A 13,654-nucleotide genomic window follows, 5' to 3' on the forward strand; every position below is an offset into this window, starting at 1 on the left:
ACCTCTGTGCTGTCTTATCTGTGTCTTGAAAGAATGTACAGTGAATGGTACGAGTTATTGTGTGTGTGTGTGTGTGTGTGTGTGTGTGTGTGTGTGTGTGTGTGTGTGTGTGTGTGTGTGTGTGTGTAATGAAATATTATATTATACGTTTCCGTTCCCCTTCACTTGGTTAAAGTCACCATAGTGGGATAAGAAAAATAATAATATTTGGTCTGAATTAAGATTGATACATTTTAATATGACTACATATTTTCAAGAGAGCAATTAGGGCATTTGAGTTGACAATATCCTTAAATATACTATAGATCCATGTACTGTAGATCTATGTGCTGTAGATCTATGTGCTGTAGATCTATGTACTGTAGATCTATGTACTGTAGATCTATGTACTGTAGATCCATGTACTGTAGATCCATCTGAACAGCCACTGAGCATCTTTAAGATACATTTTATTTGTCAACATAGTTATGTTGTTACTGCACTGTCCTTCTAAATTGTTTGAGATTAAAAGTACATTCCCCTTTACATAAAACAACATTTCCATCACCACCTAAATTGTAATAAATAAACATCAATCCCAAGTTTAGCAGATGTGAGCTACAAACGCTGCTATAAGACACTGTATATCAAGATACACCACATGCGATACATACCTAAAAATGCATTAAAATATTACATTACACAGTGGTTGTTATGGAATGTTCCAAATAGATTCTTAAATTGAGAGAACAAACCCAAATGCACACTGGGATTCATGTCAATAATGAACCTGAATGATCTCAACACAATGCCATGACTCCAGAAATGTTTCACCAAACATACAATAGAGCAAATACATTATGACAACAAGGAAACTTTTTTTACCCTAAAAACATTTGTAGAGACATGTCTTTTTTATATATATATACAGTTGAAGTCGGAAGTTTACATACACTTAGGTTGGAGTCATTAAAACTCGTTTTTCAACCACTCCACAAATGTCTTGTTAACAAACAATAGTTTTGGCAAGTCGGTTAGGACATCTACTGTGTGCAAGACACAAGTAATTTTTCCAACAATTGTTTACAGACAGATTATTTCACTTATAATTCACTATATCATAATTTCAGTGGGTCAGAAGTTTACATACACTAAGTTGACTTTGCCTTTAAACAGCTTGGAAAATTCTAGAAAATGATGTCATGGCTTTAGAAGCTTCTGATTGACTCAAATTATGTCAATTAGCCTATTGGTGTACCTGTGGATGTATTTCAAGGCCTACCTTCAAACTCAGTGCCTCTGCTTGACATCATGGGAAAATCAAAAGAAATCAGCCAAGACCTCAGAAAAAAATTGTAGACCTCCACAAGTCTGGTTCATCCTTGAGAGCAATTTCCAAATGCCTGAAGGTACCACGTTCATCTGTACAAAAAATAGTATGCAAGTATAAACACCATGGAACCACGCAGCCGTCATACCGCTCAGGAAGGAGATGCGTTCTGTCTCCTAGAGATGAACGTACTTTGGTGCGAAAAGTGCAAATCAATCCCAGAACAACAGCAAAGGACCTTGTGAAGATGCTGGAGCAAACAGGTACAAAAGTATCTATATCCACTGTAAAACGAGTCCTATATCGACATAACCTGAAAGGTCGCTCAGCAAGGAAGAAGCCAATGCTCCAAAACCGCCATAAAAAAAACCAGACTACGGTTTGCAACTGCACATGGGGACAAAGATCATACTTTTTGGAGACATGTCCTCTGGTCTGATGAAACAAAAATAGAGCTGTTTGGCCATAATGACCATCGTTATGTTTGGAGGAAAAAGGAGGATCCTTGCAAGCCAAAGAACACCATCCCAACCATGAAGCACGGGGGTGGCAGCATCATGCTGTGGGGGTGCTTTGCTGCAGGAGGGACTGGTGCACTTCACAAAATAGATGGCATCATGAGGCAGAAAATTATGTGGATATATTGAAGAAACATCTCAAGACATCAGTCAGGAAGTTAAAGCTTGGTCGCAAATTGGTCTTCCAAATGGACAATGACCCCAAGCATACTTCCAAAGTTGTGGCAAAATGGCTTAAGGACAACAAAGTCAAGGTATTGGAGTGGCCATCACAAAGCCCTGACCTCAATCCTATAGAAAATGTGTGTGCAGAACCGAAAAAGCGTGTGCGAGCAAGGAGGCCTACAATCCTGACTCCGTTACACCAGCTCTGTCAGGAGGAATGGGCCAAAATTCACCCAACTTACTGTGGGAAGCTTGTGGAAGGCTACCCGAAACGTTTGACCCAAGTTAAACAATTTAAAGGCAATGCTACCAAATACTAATTGAGTGTATGTAAACTTCTGACCCACTGGGAATGTGATGAAAGAAATAAAAGCTGAAATAAATCATTCTCTCTACTATTATTCTGACATTTCACATTCTTAAAATAAAGTGGTGATCCTAACTGACCTAAGACAGGGAATTTTTACTAGGATTGAAAGGTTAAAAATTGTGAAAAACTGAGTTGAAATGTATTTGGCTAAGGTGTATGTAAACTTCCGACTTCAACTGTATATATACAGTATCTGTTGCAAATGCAGACCAGTGCAACTCAAGTCAAAACGTGGGCACAGTTGGTCCCTTTTTCATGGAGTCTTTCAAGGGCCTAGTTAGTATGTGCCAGAGCTGCAAACATTGTTCTACCAAATGTCTTGTGCAGTAGCAGAGGACTTCAGTGTTCTGTCTAAAATTGTCCAAAAGACCTATTGAGGATGACATTTGGAGGACATGGAACTAGAAACAACCAGATTCTTAGTAATAAATACTTAGGGACACATTGTGATGTGTACATTGTGATGACAAGCATTTCGCTACACTCGCATTAACATCTGCTAACCATGTGTATGTGACAAATAACATTTGATTTGATCTTCAATCCATACTGCTACAGTAGTTAGGCTACTGTCCATATTGCATTTAGACATTTACAAAGATCCAATGTATAGTCTCTCTAAAAAAAAGTATCATGCCAGCATTAGTACAGACTATCAAACGATATTGTTCAGGCTTATGACTGGTGCCCCACACAGTCATTACATAATTGTGTCAGATGTTGCCCTGATTGATCCATGCTCCACCTCTCCATTCCTACTCTGTCCATTGGCATGAACTGGCTCCCTGGCCAGGGGAGAGACCAGGTGGACTCTGTTGTTTCTGCTGGCGCTCTGGTAGACAGCCCCAGGGAGGGCCCTCGTCTGGCCAGTGAAGGGGCTCCCAGGCAGAGATGTGCAGGGGGATGGGGAGTTGAGGTCAAACCCAGGCTCTAGGCGAGAGCCGGTCCCTTTGCTGACACAGCGAGGGCTGGGGTTGATGGAGGACAGGGTCTGCTGACTTCCGTTCAGGTAGGAGGTATTGGTGGAGCCCAGGCGAGAGGAACGTTGGTTGTAGTAGGCCCTCCAACCCTTCTGCTTCTTCTTCTGATGGCAGCGGCACTTAAGGATACGTATGAAGGCCTGCTTGAACTCTCGGCTGTAGCAAGGGTAGATGATGGGGTTGAGGCAGCTGTTGAAGTAGCCCAGCCAGAAGATCACCTTGAAGAACGTCTCCGAGGGACGCAGGTCGGCGTTAAACGACCCTGAGAGAGTACATGGTGAAAATAAGTTATCAATTGAGAGATATTATCGAAAAACAAATGTTATTATGCATCTTTTATGCATAACTTTTTTTTATGACACACAACTTTACATTTGAGAAATGATTAAGATGTGCTATGTACTGTTGTGGTAGATGTATCTTGAGACAATGACGTAAACGAGGAACCATCTCTTCAATCCATTCATTTTGATGATCAATAGATGGCAGCATTCAATAGAACCTCACAGAAAGCCAACGTTACCAGCAGCTATTCACCGGCATCCTCCTCTCACTCCGCACCACTGATCTAGAGAGACGGGGAAAGGTGAAATATAGGCTTGCTTTCACCTTCCCAGACCTTTCAGATCAATGATCAGCGACAAAGGAGATGAGATGAGAAAACGTTTTAGAGAGTGCAGGGTGGGGGTCTTTATTCAACTCTTTAGTACAGACAGATTGTCTGTCTGCTGGTATTTTTGAAGCGTCATATTTTTTTCGATAGAACTTAAGACAAAATAATTTCTTATATTTAATCATATATTCATTCAAGCATGAAAGGTACATTCTATTGTGTGTGATACGACACACCTACCTCAAGCACCTGATATACACAGCCCCCCCCCCCCCCCCCGATAACAGAGAGATGGAGATTGGTGGGTCTCCAACGGTTACAATGATGGCTACACAGGGATTCCAATGACTACCATCTTGGTACTGATTCTATTGTCTTGGCTGTTTCCTGTTTCGGAATGTTTTAGATGGAGAAAGATAACGTGACTCACTGACGGCACTCATCATTACTGTACTATGGTCTCCTTAACCACTGAGGTCAACTCTACCGACCTCACATCAGCCTTCACTGATTCTGAATAAGCTACTGAACCTTGAATGTTAAAGAATAAAAGTTGTAAAACTGCAAATGTGGAAAAAGTTAAAGATAAGGCAGGATTTACAAGCAATCTCACATTCAATAAAGAAATCATTACAGTAAGCAATGCCACTACTGCGCTGGCATGCGATAGTATCAGTTTCAGAGAAGCACTTTCTGGAGTTTAATCTTTACTGTCTCCAGCTCATAAACAAAGGTCACAGAGATCCGTCATCATTCCAAAGTCTTCCTAATTTTACAGGCGGACTAATCCCAGAGGCTTTCACTGCTGGGAGTCCACTGTTTTACTGCCCTTGCACTCCTCCCTTGTTGAACATCACATCCCCTTTTTTGGCCTTTTTGGACTCGGCATTGTGGGTACTCATCCACTTTGGTATGTCCTGCCACAGAAACCCTGGCTGTCACGTTATTGGATGAAAACCTGAAGAGAAAGATGTGGCATTCCATCCTGGTTCTCTCTTTAGACTCTGGGATGGAGAGATGTTTAACAAGAGTTATTACTGTGTTTTCTCATAATAGAACCATGGCTCATAGAACCATCTAATTCAAGGACACATTTGTAATTTCTCAGCCTGGCCCGAGGAGAGACTGTGGTTACACTGTAGCCCTTTCCTGCAGTAAAATGACCTAGTGGCCCCATGGGTGTAATGTTATTAATATATTTTTTTATAAACATTATTTTTTTTAAACGCCAAAAATCTGGTGTTTCTATGTCAAACGGTTTTGTTTATATGCCAGTCTTCTGTGATGTATATAAAGTGTAATATTAGGATGCAAACTCAAAATTGAATACATTTCAACTCTATTTCTGACATGGTACAGGTGTCTTATTTTTTAAAGCCCTTAACTATGAGTATTTTTAATTGAACCTTTATTTAACCTTTATTTAACTAGGTAAGTCAGTTAAGAACAAATTCTTATTTACAATGACGGCCTATCCCGGCCAAACCCTAACCCGGAGAACGTTGGGCCAATTTGTGCGCCGCCCTATGGGACTCCCAATCATGGCCAGTTGTGATACAGCCTGGAATTGACCCAGGGCCTGTAGTGAAGCCTCTAGCACTGAGATGCAGTGCCTTCGACTGCTGCGCCACTCGGGAGCCAAAATGAGTGTGAGGTGTATACCTTTGTTTCAAAGTAGATTTGTTTCAAACCAAGAAACACACTGTGTGACCCTGATTTAGCCCACTGCAGTAATTAATGATGTGCTTCTGGCTCGGGTTGTTTTCCAGTGCAACGTGTGTACAGTTCTCCAGCACAGTTCCATACACTGTAACCTCCTCACCCCCGAACCTCCCTAGTCACATGAAGCCAACAACCCACTATACCGGGATTGGCGCCAATTCCATTTAAATTCTGCAAATTCTACACTGAAATTCCAATTCCAATTCTCTTCAATGTTTTTCAATGAGGGAAATTTGGAATTCGAAATTGCGTTTACTTTCTGAATTGACTAGAATTGAAATAGAATTAACCCAAACCCTCCACTATGTTCTGATAGTGCTCACGTGACAAGATTTAGGATGCTCCTCTGTGCCGTGCAACTGTGGGATCCAGGGCAACAAATCACAGCTCTCTGTACAATTTCTCTGTCAACTCCACAGTCTATCTCTCAGTGATTTAATCACTAATTCACCACTTAATCTACTGGCAACGTCTTTCACACATCCAGAAACCAGATGCTTCCGGCTTTCTTATCTACAAATTGACTGAGTCCTTCTTGACGGCTGCTTAACGCTGGCTGACTATCGAGCCAAACAAAGGAAGGTAGTCGATGTTGCTCTATAGATGGAGTGAACAACAAAGCAAGGACTGGTGAAATACATTAGACTCTCTAAAGAGAGACGGCAGTTAAATGTACAGTAGTCTTACAGTATGCAGTGCCCTGTGAGGCTGCCAGGTTTCAACACATCTCCTGGCTTCACCCTGAGTGCTGCTAAAGAACAGAATGTTAGAGGAACGGGGAGGAGAACTCATTAGAGGAACTTTATGTCCGGGTATTGATTGAGTAACATGGCACGAGAAAATAACTGGCATTTGTTAATTTTCAAGACAGAAGCATTGACTACAGATTCAACCAGGAGCAGATAGGTTTATCTTTTGTTCTAGTTTAGGTTTCTTTTCTAAGACACACTTGACTATGATAGAGTAGGCTATGAAAGACCCTGAGATCTACCTGGGAACTAAATACCCTCGGACCGGTCCTCACACACCCACGAATGGACGAAAGCATGGAGAAAAGATCATGTCCAAAGCCATATTTAAAGAGGGCCTAAGGAGGTATGCTAGTCAGTGGGGCACTACTGTATGAGGGCCCTGGCGTTCCAACTGCATTACTCTAGAACAGGTATTCACAAACTAGGGTACGTGCAATGCCGTCGGGGGTACGCCAAATAAAAATGTGATTCACATTTTTTTTTTAAATAAAATGGTTATATTATAAAAAATTAAAAAACGTGGCTATACATTTGGGTGAGTTTTTTTCTTGCCTGAGTAGCCTCGTTTCACTGCCAAAATGTCAAATACAGGTAGCCTAGTCAAATAATTAAAATCCAATCACATTAACCGTTATTCTCTCGCGGGAAACCTTGCGCAGACATTTAGAAACGAAACATGACAATTTGAAAAATAAGCCTGGGAGTTTTTTGAGCGAAAATTAAGACGACTTTCGAGTAGTAAGACATGTATAAAAGCAACAGATACCATTAATAAGAAGGGGCTAGAAGAGTCTTATATGGTGAGCTACCGAGTGGCTAGGACAGGCAAGCCCCATACTATAGTGGAGGACTTAATTCTTCCTGCTCCTGCGGATATGGCTGAGACAATGCTGGGGGAAAAGGCCAGAAAAACTATACAGACAATGTCTTCAACAAACACTGTTTCACAACGCATCAGTGACATGGCAAAAGATGTTTTGAAACAATTACTGCTTCGCATACAAGCCAGTGAATTATATGCGTTTCAGCTGGATGAGTCAACAGACGTGGCAGGCCTGACACAGCTCCTGGTATATGTCCGTTAGGTTTATGGTGGGTCAATTAAGGAAGACATCCTCTTCTGCAAACCATTGGAAACCAGGACAACAGGAGAGGATATTTTTAAAGTACTGGACAGCTTTGTGACATCAAATGGACTTTGTTGGTCAAGATGTGTTGGTATCTGTACTGATGGCACAAAAGCCATGACAAGGAGACATAGTGGAGTGGTAACGTGTGTGCCAGCAGTTGCTCCCAACGCCACTTGGGTACACTGCTGCATCCACCGAGAGGCTCTTGCTGCCAAGGGAATGCTTGAAAGATGTTTTGGACACTACAATGAAAATGGTTAACTTTGTTAAAGCAAGGCCCCTGAACTCTCGTGTATTTTCTGCATTATGCAATGATAGTTTCTCACACGACTGGCCTATCTGGGTGATGTTTTTTTTCGCCTGAATGATCTGAATCTAGGATTACAGGGACTCTGCAACTATATCAATGTGCGGGAAAATTGAGGCAATGATTAAGAAGTTGGAGCTCTTCTCTGTCTGCATTAACAAGGACAACACACAGGTCGTTCCATCATAGCCTCATAGCCTTAACTATGGTTATTTTTGTGTGCAAATGAACTCAAGCATACGGACAATGTCAAATGTGATATAGCGAAGCACCTGAGTGAGTTGGGTGTGCAATTACGCAGGTACTTTCCCGAAACAGACAACACTAACAACTGGATTCGTTATCTCTTTCATGCCCTGCCTCTAGTCCACTTACCGATATCTGAACAAGAGAGCCTCATCGACATTGCAACAAGTGGTTCTGTGAAAATTGAATTTAATCAGAAGCCACTGACAGATTTCTGGATAGGGCTGCGCTTAGAGTATCCTGCCTTGGCAAATCAAACTGTTAAGACACTGATGCCCTTTGCAACCACGTACCTATGTGAGAGTGGATTCTCGGCCCTCACTAGCATGAAAACTAAATACAGGCACAGACTGTGTGTAGAAATTATTTAAGACTGAGACTCTCTCCAATACAACCCAACATGGCAGAGTTATGTTCATCCTTTCAAGCACACCCTTCTCATTAACCAGTGAAGAGTTATTCACAATTTTTGATGAACAAAAAGGTATTATATGTAAGATGGCTAAATAAAGAGCAAAATTATTGATTATTATTATATTATTATTTGTGCCCTGGTCCTATAAGAGGTCTTTGTTGTGACAAAAACTCACACTCATTCTTGTTTAATAAATGTATCGTATAGTGTGTGTGTGGCAGGTTTACAATGATGGCAAAAAAACAACATTTGAGAGTGCGCTGACCCTGGTGCAAGAGGGGGTACGCAGCTGGAGATTGAATGTTTGAAGGGGTACGGGACTATAACAAGTTTGGGAACCACTGCTCTAGAAGCATAAGGGACCCATCACCATCATATCACGCTCAAATTACAGCTCATTGGAGAATTTGGGTTGGTTAGTTAACTAGTCTGAAACCTTCTGGGAATCATCTATTAAATATGGTGGGAATGCAATATTATTGTCCGTACACGCTTAGAAAAGAAATATGCTATATAGAACCTAAAAGGGTTCTTTGGTTGTCCCTATAGGATAACCCTTAAAAAAATGTTTTTTTGGTTCAAGGTAGTACCCTTTTGGTTCCCAAAATAGTTCTACCTGGAACCAAAAAGGGTTCTACCTGGAACCAAAAAGGGTTCTCTAGTGGTCCAGCCAAAGAACCCTTATTGAACCCTTTTTTCTAAGAGGGTATATATTCAACTTGTAACCTTGACAAAACAGTAAATATTGGTTACATAACATGGAAAGCGACAATCGAAGAGCAATATCTTTAGTATGTAATGTTTAGTTTCATCTGGTGAGTTTTGCGATGAAAAAAGCAAAAACTCTCAACTTCTTCTATCCTGATTACCATCGTCTGTGTTTGATTGAACAGATGTTGTTTCCTGTTTTCCCCACAAAATTATCCATCTATTGTTCACCACCTCCGCATGAGGACAAGGTGTAAGATACAGGCATACTAGATCACAGAGCACCATTGTTTGTGGTAATTACATTATGTTGGGTGATACAAACAAAACATGCCTTTGTCGGGTCAGTGCAGACAGCTTGAGAATTGCATAGTTTATACTGGCAGTGAAAAGTGGCGCTATCGTCAAACACAATCTGCAAAAGCTTTCAAAGAGATTATTTAAAATCCTGCCAGTTGCAATAGTCTGTCGAATGTGGACACCAAGAATATTTGACCCAGCTATTTTGATCCAATTCGTCTGAGAGAATGGCTACACAGTAGGTTAACGACTAAAAACATATGAGTGAGTGCTTTGTAAGGACCCAATCATTTCCAATGAAAACACCATATATGCCAATTATTACGGTTTATATCTTGGGTTTTACTGCATAATAGAGATAATAACTGCTCTCAGTCTCCATACCTCAAGTAAATAATAATTGAATATAATGTTCTGTAGATTATATATTCACTGATATACTGGTAGTCTGAAAGCATTGTGAGGGCAGAGAAAGCAAAGACAGGGCTATTCAGGGCTTATTGTTGCTCCCAGAATACATAACACATATATCAAACATCCTATTCCAAAACCCCGATAGGAGGGGGAAATTACAACCAGCGTCAGGAAAGCTGTAATCCTTCAAACCAATGACATTTTTATTATCTTAAAATGTCCCTGAGCCTCTCGGGGGAGGGTCCAACAGGGTGCCTATAGCGGACGGTACACACAAAGACACGGACAAACGGCAGACTAATTAGGTTACTACCCAAAGCATTGTCTTAATTTTGCACCATCCATTTACTCTGTGTGAATCTTCACTGGCTGTCACCACCTCTACACATTGCTTCCACTTCCATGGTGTGGCCAGGCTAGGTGACTGCTCTGCCTCAATGCATATACGTCTCCATCTCTGTCACCCACACAGCCTCATGGTCCATATTACACCCCAAATGAGGCCTCAGGAAACAAAAGGGATCCTCGATTGGACATTAACACTGGGTAATTTCAGCAGTTCCAAATAACCTGCTTATCGCCACAACACTGACCAACTTCTGTTATCTTAAGCACGGTGAGGAATGATCGATATCAAGCTTGAAAAAGGAGAATTCTGGATTTATTTATGTGATGGACAAACTGGTTTAGTAAAAGCACAAAATAATGAGTATAATCAATAATTGATCATATTTGATGTTTTTTGTAGCTATAGTCCCCTGCCTAGTGATTTAGGGCTATTGATGTTTTTTGTAGCTATTTACATAGTCTCCTGCCTAGTGATATAGGGCTATTGATGTTTTTGCTTTAGTGCTTTATTTGTATTATTTGAAAGATACTGTGTGTGTTAGAGTGTGTGTGTTAGAATGTGACTGTGTGTGTGTGTGTGTGTGTGTGTGTGTGTGTGTGTGTGTGTGTGTGTGTGTGTGTGTGTATTTATCAATCTTAACATTATTGGCAAGTTAATTCATGGAAAAGTTAATACCCTACATGCTTGGGATGGGTACATACTGCTTCTTATTAAAACCTTAATATGAAAACTCTATATTGTTGTATGTGGAAAAAAATGATTCTGTGTGTGTGTGTGTCAGAGAGAGCAAGAGAGGGAGGGAGAAAGTGTTTTTGTCTGTGTGTATATCTGCTTGAGTGCTTAAGTGTTTATACAGTGCATTCGGGAAAGTACTCAGACCCCTTGACTTTTTCCACATTTTGTTACGTTACAGCCTTATTCTAAAATTGATTAAATAAAAATAAATGCTCATCAATCTACACACAATACTCCATAAAGACAGAGTAAAAACAGGTTTTGTGAATTTTGCCTGGCCAAACTGAGCAATCGGAGGAGAAGGGCCTTGGTCAGAGAGGTGACCAAGAACCCGGTGGTCACTCTAACAAAGCACCAGAGTTCATCTGGGGACAACGACCCTAAGCACACAGCCATGACAACACAGGAGTGGCTTCAGGACAAGTCTCTGAATGTCCTTGAGGGGCCCAGACTTGAACCTGATCGAACATCTCTGGAGAAACCTGAAAATAGCTGTGCAGCGACGCTCCCCATCCAGCCTGACAGAGCTTGAGAGGATCTGCAGAGAAGAATGGGAGAAACTCCCCAAATAGAGGTGTGCCAAGCTTGTAGCGTCATACTCAAGAAGACTTGAGGCTGTAATCACTGCCAAAGGTGCTTCAACAAAGTACTGAGGAAAGGGTCTGAATACTTATGTAAATGTCATATTTCAGTTTTTTTTTTTTAATTGCCAACATTTCTAAAAACCAGTTTTTGCTTTGTCATTATGGGGTATTGTTTGTAGATTGATGAGGGGAAAAAAACATTGAATCCATTTTAGGACAAGGCTGTAATATAACAAAATGTGGAAAAAGTCACGGGGTCTGAATACTTTCCATATGTGCTGTATACTTGGATTGGAGGACACTAGCAGAGAATAGGCTGTTCGGTTAGACGCTGTCCTGTCATGTCACACACACGCACACACACACACGCACACACTCAAGGTTTATTTGAAAAACAACATGTATGCGTGCAGTGTCATATCTATCTAACAGGTATGTGGTTAAATTTAACCTAAAACAACTAGTGAGAAATTGTGACACAAGTTTGCAACAAAAAAAACTCCAAACCTACCGATGGGCAGCACGAGGAAGAATGGCAGCCAGCAGAGAATAAACATGCCCACCACCACACCCAGAGTTTTAGCAGCTTTCTTCTCCCGGGAGAACTTGAGCAGTTTCACCGTCAGTGTGCTCCGCGCCTGGCCTTTGCCCGTGACGCAGTATTCTTGCAGCTGTGCGTTTTTGCAGTGGATCCTGAGTGTGAGCTCATTCGAGTCCATGCGTTCTTTCATGACCCCCGCCTCCAAGTTCTTAGTGGTCCGTTTGGCAACTACATACACCTGGCAGTACATGCACAGGATGACAGCCAGAGGTATGTAAAATGAACCGAGGGAGGAGAAGAGTGCGTAAAAGGGCTCTTCGGTGATGGGGCAAACGGTGTCATCATTTGAGGGTGGTTGTTTCCACCCGAGTAGAGGTCCGATGGAGATGACAGTGGCGAGAACCCACACACCGAGCATGGCCAAAATGGCTCTTTTCTCCGTTACTATACAGGGGTACTGCAGTGGGTAGCGCACGCCTATATAACGGTCTATGGATATTACGCACAGGCTCATGATGGAGGCCGTGCAACATAACACGTCCACTGCTGCCCAGATGTCACAGAAGATCCTTCCGAATACCCAGTAGTCGAGAATCTCCAGTGTTGCGGACACGGGCAGCACTGTGGTACCCAGCAACAGGTCCGCAATGGCTAGGTTGATAATGAAATAGTTCGTTGGGATACGTAGGTGTCTGTTGCACACAACGGAAAGTATTACGAGTATGTTGCCCACGATTGCGAACAAAATGAAAGCGCCCAGAACCATACCAACTGACACGGCTCTGGTAAGGTCCAGAGGATTCGTGTCTGTGTAATTCGCTGTGGTCAAGTTGGAATTATTTGCAGACAACAGTCCTGGTGTCTCTGCGTACAGCTCCGAGGACCCGTTACTCCAGAAGTTGGCATCATTAGCAGTATCAAAACTCATGTTGATGACCAGGTTCCTCCATACCAGATAAGTGTAAATCCATAGATCAACACAGACACATTGTTAATTTTGTTAAATCACCAGTATTCTTCATTTCAAGTGGCTTTAGAAATTAAAACAATTACTAAGAATGAGCGCAAAACTGATCGAAAAAGCGCAATGACCTTCTATGGTGTGGTTCCAAAATCCCCTGGTGTTTCCCGGAAAACTTAAATTTCATAACACAAGATTATATCACTTTAACCAGCTGCTGCAGTCGTCGTGACTGTCGCCTCTCACTCCGTTCCCTCCTCTACTCTGCAGCGTTGCCACCGACAAGCTGTCGAAACGCAGCGACACCACCGTCTGACCCCTCCCGCATCCATGTTCACAATATACAACCTTTCCTCCCCTTTCTTCACAGACCTAAACATATTGCCACTGGACGTCATCTGACATGCCCTCACAAAATTGTTTCCAAGACTGACCAATACGGGAATCATGAAACTGAGAAGCACATGGCTATATCAACCGGTAATTTAAATCACAGGCATATGCAATAGCATGTGCCATCAACACGCCAATTATT

At 41.8% G+C, this 13,654-nt stretch overlaps 1 protein-coding gene across 1 annotated transcript; it reads right to left on the reverse strand.

The window, feature by feature from the left end:
- Positions 1 to 3,062: 3,062 nt before the first annotated feature.
- LOC120056748 (alpha-1A adrenergic receptor-like) lies at positions 3,063 to 13,086 on the reverse strand. Its single transcript, XM_039004955.1, has 2 exons — positions 12,129 to 13,086; positions 3,063 to 3,604 (listed from the first exon to the last, which is right to left on the reverse strand). Exons 1-2 carry the CDS (start codon positions 13,084 to 13,086, stop codon positions 3,063 to 3,065), a joined length of 1,500 nt encoding a protein of 499 aa, XP_038860883.1.
- Positions 13,087 to 13,654: the final 568 nt, after the last annotated feature.

Source organism: Salvelinus namaycush, chromosome 12, assembly GCF_016432855.1.
Source record: "Salvelinus namaycush isolate Seneca chromosome 12, SaNama_1.0, whole genome shotgun sequence".
NCBI lineage: Eukaryota > Metazoa > Chordata > Actinopteri > Salmoniformes > Salmonidae > Salvelinus > Salvelinus namaycush.

Excerpts from the sequence above, each read along its gene's own strand:
- LOC120056748 (XM_039004955.1), bottom strand. The coding sequence starts at position 13,086 with ATGAGTTTTGATACTGCTAATGATGCCAACTTCTGGAGTAACGGGTCC. Across the intron at positions 3,605-12,128 it reads CTTCCTCGTGCTGCCCATCG|GGTCGTTTAACGCCGACCTG; the intron begins GTAGGTTTGGAG and ends GTACTCTCTCAG.